Source organism: Entamoeba nuttalli (genome assembly GCF_000257125.1).
Source record: "Entamoeba nuttalli P19 unplaced genomic scaffold asmbl_3920, whole genome shotgun sequence".
Classification (NCBI taxonomy): Eukaryota; Evosea; order Mastigamoebida; family Endamoebidae; genus Entamoeba; species Entamoeba nuttalli.
This window is the reverse complement of record NW_008576422.1, coordinates 1-9,454: the sequence shown is the minus strand read 5'-3', so window position 1 is coordinate 9,454 and position 9,454 is coordinate 1. Positions and strand designations below refer to the sequence as shown.

The 9,454-nt window shown below is 27.6% G+C and overlaps 5 protein-coding genes across 5 annotated transcripts; 2 read left to right on the top strand and 3 right to left on the bottom strand.

Annotated features, from left to right (window-relative positions):
* Positions 1-89: 89 nt before the first annotated feature.
* ENU1_086130 (hypothetical protein) lies at positions 90-1,870 on the bottom strand (the record flags this gene model as incomplete). Its single annotated transcript, XM_008858870.1, has 2 exons — positions 90-1,010; positions 1,067-1,870. 2 exons carry the CDS (start codon positions 1,868-1,870, stop codon positions 90-92), a joined length of 1,725 nt encoding a protein of 574 aa, XP_008857092.1.
* Positions 1,871-1,987: 117 nt separating this feature from the next.
* ENU1_086120 (protein kinase, putative) lies at positions 1,988-5,392 on the bottom strand (the record flags this gene model as incomplete). The annotated part of the gene is made up of 1 exon (XM_008858869.1): positions 1,988-5,392. One exon carries the CDS (start codon positions 5,390-5,392, stop codon positions 1,988-1,990), a length of 3,405 nt encoding a protein of 1,134 aa, XP_008857091.1.
* A 702-nt stretch (positions 5,393-6,094) lies between these two features.
* Positions 6,095-6,972, top strand: ENU1_086110 (zinc finger protein, putative; the record flags this gene model as incomplete). Its single annotated transcript, XM_008858868.1, has 2 exons — positions 6,095-6,211; positions 6,421-6,972. 2 exons carry the CDS (start codon positions 6,095-6,097, stop codon positions 6,970-6,972), a joined length of 669 nt encoding a protein of 222 aa, XP_008857090.1.
* Positions 6,973-7,151: 179 nt separating this feature from the next.
* On the top strand, positions 7,152-8,468 carry ENU1_086100 (hypothetical protein; the record flags this gene model as incomplete). The annotated part of the gene is made up of 1 exon (XM_008858867.1): positions 7,152-8,468. The coding sequence occupies one exon, from the start codon at positions 7,152-7,154 to the stop codon at positions 8,466-8,468; it is 1,317 nt and encodes a 438-aa protein (XP_008857089.1).
* A 247-nt stretch (positions 8,469-8,715) lies between these two features.
* On the bottom strand, positions 8,716-9,207 carry ENU1_086090 (heat shock protein, Hsp20 family protein, putative; the record flags this gene model as incomplete). Its single annotated transcript, XM_008858866.1, has 1 exon — positions 8,716-9,207. One exon carries the CDS (start codon positions 9,205-9,207, stop codon positions 8,716-8,718), a length of 492 nt encoding a protein of 163 aa, XP_008857088.1.
* Positions 9,208-9,454: the final 247 nt, after the last annotated feature.

The window sequence follows — 9,454 nt, the reverse complement described above, 5'->3', positions numbered from 1 at the left end:
TTTTATTCTTTTTTTACTAATTGAATAGTTATTTTTTCAAGTAATTGAAACTGACGATAATAAATTAAAGTTTATAAAAAAAAGTTCAGTCAATTGAGAAGATATGATTTATATCCAGATATAAGTTCCATAAAAGTATCATCAGCACAATCCTTTAATAATGCAATCATTGCAACAAAATATTTTCCAATCAATTTGTATTGAGATGAATCAAATGAATTTATTGAAATTGATTGAATAATATTTCTAAAGATAAATGAAAGAACAAATGTCCGTGTTCCTGTTTTAATGCTATTATTTTCAATGCTAATGTCCCATTTATTAACTATATTTTGTAATTCACTAAAGTCATCTCTGGAAGGAATGAATTGGTAATGAATTGCTTTATTAACAACTTCTTTACAATCACTAGTGTGTAATATGTCATACACATTTTTGAAATATTCATCAGTTGGTTCTATTAGATTATTTACTTGAATTAGTTCATCAATATTTTCTCCATTCATTAAATAAGAATCAAGAAGTTCTTGAATAGCAACATGAGCCATTTGTTTTTGACCAGCAATTATCATCAAATGAGCATAAAGTAACTTAGAACGAACAAGAGGAGCAAGTATTTGAGCCATCTGAGGTCTTGAACTAGCATATTGTAATATTGGTTCTTCCGTATCAGGTTTTTCTATAACATCAGAAAGAATCATAGCAGTATCTTTATCATTAATAGAATCAAGTAATTGATAACATCCAGTTACACTTAATAAGATAGAGTGTAAATAATGAAGTACAAATCGTTCGTCCAAGAAATTTATTTTACGTAATAAAACAAGAACAGTATATCCAATTACATCAAATGGAGTTCCTCTTTCAATTTGAGTAGAAACTGCTTGTTCATATTGTTGAAGTAATAATAAAAAGAAGAAAGTAGTATCATCTGGACTTCTTAATAATACAGGTGGAACTATTTGTTGAAGTTCATTAAATGTTTTTGTTATGTCTTGAGAAGAACTAAGCTAAAAAGAGATAAGTGATATATCACTTGAAGAAGAATTTATTTAAACTAACAAACTTTATACCAAATATAATTGTCAACATTAGCATGAATGAAAGCATCAACTGTTGGATCAATACCAATAACATCCTTTTTAGTAAAAATACTTCCAAATAACTTTTCTATTGGATCACTTAATATGAGTTGTTTTAATTTATTAATATTTCCTTTAATTGCTTCACTAAAAGCTTCGTTTGTTTTTCCCATTTCATCTTCTAATGTTTGAATTGCTTCATCTCTAAGTCCTGCTCGATACAAATGAAAAGCTAATGTTAATGTTGTTGGCTTTCTTCTATTTTCTATTTCTAATGTTTGACTAAGGAATTGAACTATATCATCTTTTTTATATGTTCCATCATTTTGAATAACAAAATTATCTTTAAAATTTAATTCTACATATTTTAAACAAAGTGTTGCTGCTTGAATTGGACTTAATTGAATAGTATTATTATCAATTCTGAATTTATATAAATCTTGAATTAAATCAAAAATTACTTTAATAGAACGAGATGGAGGAAAAATAGATCGTAGTTGTTCAATTGGATCATTTTCACATAATAATTTTGCAACTGTTTGTAATCCTTGAGTTTCAATATTTGGTCCAATATGAATAACTTTTCTTTCTCTTAAGAATAACCTATCTGCAGCACATAATGTTGTCTGTATTATATTGTCAATTGTTTGAACAGAAATATTTGTTGACTCCTCTGGTTTAATTATAAATAATGGTTTTTGTGTAACTGGTTCAATATCCATTTGTATGTTCCTCTCAAGGAGTTTCATTTCATCAAGCATTTTTTGTACATCAATTGGTGCTTCCATTGTGAAGGTTTTCTTTTATTTTTTTAAGTTTTTTTTAATTTAAATTATAATAAAACTATAATCAAACAATTAATAACTAAACAAATGAAATTATGAATGAAATATTATAATTCGTTTTTATGCAATAAACGTTGATTCGTTAATTGAATCAGGGGTTGTTGATGAACTTGTACATTCTGTTGAGTTTTCGTAATCTATTTCATCTCTTTCCTCTTCTAATACACTAATATTTTTTTCAGCCAGTCTATTTACAGAAGTACAATCAAAGTTACCAAACCCAATACTATCTTCTCCTAATGCAGGAGAAAATTCTTTAGTTTCTCTTGAAAAATATCCTGTATCACATGCACTATCTAATCTTGGCACAAAAATATCTTCTCTACTTTCACTTAATAATGTGTTCCAACGAATTCTTTCAAAAAATGGATGGTTTTTAACCTCTTCACTTCCTTTTGCCCCAAGTCTTTTCTTTTCTTCAGGTAATAACAATGCATTGACTATAGAATATGCATTATCTGAAATAATGTCTTCATCATCACTTGTTTCAGTTGGCCAATGATAATCATTCATTCGAATTCGTTTAAATATAGCTTCAGGTGTTTTGTCATTGAATGGTGGAACACCAACAAGCATTTCATAAATCATACAGCCTAAACTAAAATAATCGCTTACAGTAGAATATAACCTTTCATTAATAACTTCTGGTGCAACATAATCAGGAGTACATAATAGTCTTGAATCCAGAAAAGAATTTTGTTCACTTTTATATCCAAATACAGATAATCCAAAATCTGTAAGTTTTAAATGTCCATTTGCATCTATAAGAATATTATCAGGTTTAAGGTCTCTATGAATACATCCTAATGAATGAATATATTCTAAAGCTAAAACTATTTCTGCTGAATATATTTTAACTGTAACTTCAGACAACCTTCCTACTTCTCTAATTAAACAAGCCAAATCTCCTCCTGGACAAAATTCCATAACGAGAAATAAACTGCATTTATCTTGAAATGCATAATATAATTTAACAACACTTTGATTAACTGATTTTTGAAGAATTTGTTTTTCAGCTAATACTCCATCAACAACATTTTTTCTTACCATATCAGCTTTTCTACTAACTTTCATTGCATATATATCTCCTGTTGTTTTCTTTTTTACAAGATATAAACGAGAATATGCCCCACTGCTAAACTTATTTAAAACATCAAAATCTTTTAATGAGACACTTCCATTTGATGCCTCTTCAACTTGAACGTTACCATCCCATAATGAAGTATATGTCCACATATCAATTGAGTGATTAGAAACATAATTCTTCATTAACAAAAGTCTCCTTTTAACAATTTTTGAAATCATTCCTGCAAATGCTGATAAACACACATCAACAGAATGAGTTGTAATTTCTTCAAGCATAGTAATTGCGTTATTCATTTGTTCCAATACTTTACTTGATAATTTAGTAATATTTGAAAGTTCTTCAGTGAGTCCAATAACTCCATCATAATTAATTCCTCCTTGTTGTATTTGTTTTTGTTTTAATAATTGGTCTTTTAATATTTGTAACCTTAACTTACAACTAGGTTCATTTGAACATAATTCAAAACACATTTTACAATAAAATGTATGTTTTGCAAGTATATCAAATTCTATTTCTCTTTCACACATACGACAAATTGCTACTCGAACACCAGCTTTATCATATGTTTTAGGAGAATTTAATGGTGACATTCCCAATGATGCTTGGTTTCTTCTTCCTGTAGAAGACTGTCTATTTCTTGGTTGAATAATTGGTGTTTCTGGTGTTTCTAAAATTTTTTTTACCACAGCAGTTAGAGAAATAAATTCATTGAATTGTTGAAAGTAATGAAAAACTAATAAGTCAGAAGCATTATTTGTAGTAATATCTTGTAGTTTATGTAAATATTGATTAATAAATGTTTTAGAACAAATGTCATCATAACTCAATCGTTCTAATTGTCTAAATAATTGAAATATTTTCATTTGTTCTGAATTTTTATCATTCATTTCTTCATAAACTAAACCAATTCTTCTTGCTTCTTCTTTTAATGCATAAAATTTATTGATTATATGTTTTTCTTCAGAATCATCTTTAATAGTATCTGTCCCCTTTCTTGGTGTATCACTATATTCACTATATTTTCTTTGTCTTCTTTTCTTTTGTTGTGCATAATTTAATGCTAACATCCATTCATTAACATTTCCCTCATCAACACGGAAAGTATATGACATACCATTAATTAAATTAATGGAAATAATATTTTCATTTAATTCTATTTCAGAACCAATTAATTGTAAGATATCACTAGGAAATTCTAATCGTTGAATACATCGATCACTTGGAAAATACACTAATACATTATCTTTAATAATTACATATCTTTCTGTCCATGTTCCAAAAATATATGATTGTTTCATTAAATACCCACATACCCTTGGATGCCTTAATGACATAAATGGAATTGATTGTTTTTTTTCTACAAACCATTCATAAATATAACAAATGTCAGTTGCCCCTTCTAATGCAATAACTTCTGATAAATATTGTTTTAAACCAACATCACGTAATGGATATCCATCTTTTCTTGATGGAAGTTGAGGTAATTCTTTTTCCCATTCATTTCGTTCTGATATTAATTTTTCTGTCTCTGTAGGTGGAGTAAGAGTTTTAGGTGCTTCACATGTTTCATTATTAAAAGTATTTTTAATAATACTTTGACTTATGAACATTGATGTTTGTTTTAACTTAGAAGATGAATTTGTAATAGGCTGAGAATAATCCCGTTTTTCTTTAAAAAGTAATTTAGTTTGTGGAGAAGTTCTTAAGGTTGACGAGTTGAAAGAATGATTTATTTTATCAGTTGGGGTTGATGAAAGACCAGGAACTTGTTTAGGGGAAACTATAACACCCTTTGGTGGTGTTAAAGAAATTGGAGATAATGCTACAGAACCTGAACGAGACATTGATTTACCAAATGACTTAGGATGATTTTCTGATAATTCCCATGAATCAAGTGGTGGAGTTGAATTTTTACTTAAAGGAGATAATGATATTTTATAACTAGGATGGTTGTCTATTGGTAAATAATCCATTGAAATTATTGATAATGATGTTTTATCCCTTGTACCTGACACATTTAATTTTTGATGTAATGTACTATTAGGATCATAAACTGAATGAATAAATAAATCTAGTTCGTGTATATCTGTTGGTTTCTTGAATAAATATTTTGTTGTTAAATCTAATTGAACAGTAACAATATGAATAATAACACACTTTAATGTAGATAAATCAATTTGTAACTCTGACTTAACATCAATAACTTTAATTTGGTTTGGTTCAATGACTGGTGTTGGTGTAGAAGTATTAAAATATTCCCCTCTTGGAGTAATATCTAATGATCCATATTCAGATTTCCCCATTGACTGAACAGTTTGCATTTGAGTAGGTCGAAAAGAAACAGGTCTATTATGTGATTTAGCTAGAGGGATACTCATCTTTCAATCACTAAATATTGAGATTTGATCATTTCATTTCTTTCTATTCTCTTTTTTCTTTCTCCTCTTTCATATAACATTTACTTTTTCTGTTTTCTTTAAAAATCTTAAATTTGTGTTATTTATCCTTCTTCTTTGATAAGTTTCATTAACCGTTTTTTCTTCAACAAAATTTTTCAATCTATCTTGCTTTTTCATTCCCTCTGAAAAACAATCTCCCATAACCACTTCAATTTTAATTTCGAGACATTATCAAACTCATGATTATTTTTCAAAAATAAATCAATTCTATTTATAATATATCAACTTAAGACACCACGTATATGAATGGAACTAATAAATTAAAACTGTTTAAATCTTCTAAACTTTTCTGTTTCAGAAACAAAACGAAGGAAAGAAATAGAAAAAAATAAGAAACATCATAAAATTATTAGTTCTTAATTGTTCCATATTTTAGATAAAAATAAAACCACAAAATGGAAAAACTAATATTATAATATAAAGATAGTAATTGATTAACAAAAATCAAAAACTTTCTTTGAAAAATAACAAGTTTTCAATGAAAAGAGTTGAGGATTAAACCAAACAGATAAATAACGAAAGGAAAGAAGAGATCTCATTTATTATCAACGTGTACATTTTAATATTTAAGGAAAAATCTTAAAATATTTATTCGGAATTAATATTAATTAGTTATATCAAATGAACAAATTTAGTGCCTTTGATGCTTTCTTAGACAATGATGACACTCCTTATGTTGGGGTTAATACCTTACTTCAAATGGATGTAATTGGAGAAGATGAATTATCAACCGATCAAGTTTGTCGCACTTTTTGCAGATATTGCAGTTGAGATTTAATGACAATGGCATAAATACAATAGAATAATAGTAGATATTTTTTTGAGTTATGTTCATTCTACTAATATTCAAATTTATTTTTTCATTCTTTTTTATATTGCCATTTGGAAAGTCTCAGAGTGTGGTTAACTTGTCTTAATGGTATAAATTATATTATTAACTATATTAGGTTGGTTCCGATGATGTCTTCTTCTTACTCTCTTCTTCTTTTCCAGAGTCGTTAAGTGATCCTCATTCTACCCGTTCATCTCCAGACATAGTTAATAAGAGAGAAAGAGACAGTAAATCAGTTGATTTTAGTATGAAAAATCAAACTGAAAACCTTCCTATTAAACAAACCAATAGTTTTGTCAATTCTAATACGGCTTCAATGCCAGATATTCCATTTTCAAATCCTTTTTACTTTCCAATGTTTAATAATAGAGAACTTCCTGATTCTCCTCAAAAACATTTAAAATATGGAACAAAGCCTTGTATTTTCTTTATGCAAAATGGGTATTGTAAGAAGGGAAGTAGTTGTACTTTTTCTCATGACATCTCATCTTTAAACAATCATTCTTTTTGTCAACAAAATTCAAAACAATTTGTTTCAGTTGACAAATTATATCGTACTAAGCCATGCAAATATTTCTTTGAGACGGGGGTATGTAGAAAAGGAGAGCATTGTAATTTTTCACATGATTTAAGTCTTAAAGATGAATATTTTAAAGGAAATTTTTAACCTCATACGTATCTCAAGATTTCTTTGTCTTTCATTTCTATTGATTGAATGTTTTTTGTTATTGTATTGTTTTTTTCTTTTAAAACTAATTTTTATTAATAAAGTTAATTATTTTAAATATAGAAAAATAAGAAAAATAAAAAAGAAGAAAAATAAAAGAAGAAAGAATGAATTATTAGATGAGCAAACAAGATAGAGGAGGACGTCGTCAAAGGGGACAAAAAATTGAGAGTGGGGCTATTGGGTATGTCCCAAAAGAAATACCAAAAGAAGAACCTGAATTTTTTGAACGAAGAAGATTCAACAAACTACAAGGAAAAAAATATTATAATAATTATCACCAAAAAGAAGAGAAAAAAGATGACAAAGAAAAGGGTGGACATGAATATCCTACTAAACGATATAATAGAGGTGGACTAACCCAAGAGAAAAGAAATGAAATCAAAAAAGTTAACGAAGAATTAAGAAAAAGACATCCTACTCTTTTACCTATTGGTATAGGTCATGACTTCTTTATTGATTCTCATCAATACCAACCACCTAAATGTGAATATATGACTGATCAAGAAATTAGAAATACTTTCTTTGCTTCCATTGAAAGTGTTCAATCTTATTTTGCATATAAAGAACAATATTATGAAATTGCTTTTAACATGCAACATGAAAATGCTCCTATAGGATCAATGGCATCAATTTATTCTCATTTACATAAAACACTTGATGATTGTGTTACAAGTTATTATCCACATTGTCATCATTATCCATTTGATTTAACTGGTGTAGACCCATCTCGTACAACTTGTTTTAGTGCTTTACAATTATCTTGTGGAGAAGAAAATGATTTTATGTTTTTAGGAGAATTACATAAATATGATTCAGCCCTTCGTTTAGAAGAGATGTTACTTCAAGCTGTTCTATTTAATGACATTCGATTACTTGAAGCGGTTAATGATGATAATAGAAAATATATGATTCCTGAGGTATCTCAAATTTTAGCTACAAAAAAAGAAAAGATCAGTCGAACTGTTGCTGATGCTTTATCAGGAAATTTATTAGAAGTATTAAAGAAAGAAAAAGGACTAAGATTTGGTGCACGTATTTTCTCTTTATTCCCTGAAGCGTCAAAAGCTAAAGTTGCATCTGTTGTTATTGATAAATTAGGTGATATTTGTGAAATGGAAAACCATTTCCCACAAGAACGAATGGCTATATTACAACAAGTAGCTGATTATATTACATATTTAAATGATACCATCCAAGTTGCTGAATTTATTGGGTCAATTTGTGATTTGTTAGAAGATAAAGGTCTTGAATTATTAGGAAGTGATTGTTGTTGTATTGTTCAATCTATTTTAAAAAATAAAACATTAAAGTCAGAAGAACCTGACGTTTATGAAGAATATTTAGACGCTTGTATGGAAATTATTGACACATATAAAGAGGAAGAAGATCATTCCGAAGAAGTTGTCCAATTTTTTGAATCATTGAAAAATTAATATTTATTCTTTTTCTGGTTTTAACTCTATTATAATTGTATTTAAAATTACTTTTAGAGTATTAATTGGTTATAAAATAATCTTTGCATTATAAATATAATAATTAAGATATGTTTTTAAATATTTTTATAATAAAAAGTATTAAACAATATGACTTTCATATTTAATAACTTGTCTTTATTTTATTTACTCTTGTACTTTCATTTATTATTTTATAAATCTAAAAATTAAAATTGTTGTAAGTAAATTAATTAACTTCTACATGTACCCATTGACTATTTTCTACTTTGGTTAATCTAACATAAAGAATACCTTCTTGATAATAGGCTTTAATTCCATCTTTACTTGCATCTACAGGAACAGGAACTTCTCTTCTAAACTGACCATATAATATCTCAGTAAAACAAAAATCACCATCTTCAACTGGCATATTTTTATTACCTGAAACAATTACCCAATTATTACTATATTGTAAAGACAATGACTTTTTATCAATACCAGGTACTTCAAATTTGAGTAAATAACTTTTTCCACAATCTAATAACTCACATGGTGGTTCCCATACCATAGAATTCCAATGACCTACTCCACTTGGGTCAATAAATACTTTGTTTTGTGATGTTCTAGCAAGGTATCTTGACAAATGAATCCATTTAGGCTCTGGTTTGGATAATTGTTGGTTATTACATTCTGGGGGAAGTGTTTCTATTACTTGTTCATTTGAACTGATTGAAGTCATTTATTATTACTAGTTATTATTAAGTTTCCTTTCATAGTTTAAATACCATCTCGTGATTATGCTATGATAGTATCTTTCATATTTTTGATGTGGAATGACGTGTGAATGACTCTTGAGTAACTAACCTTTGTATTATTTACTTCATTATTCCTATTTCTAAAAATAGATCACCACGTTTATTATTTTCACAATCTTTCTAATTATATAAAAAAGTAATAAAAAACAAAATTAATAGTAATTAATTCAA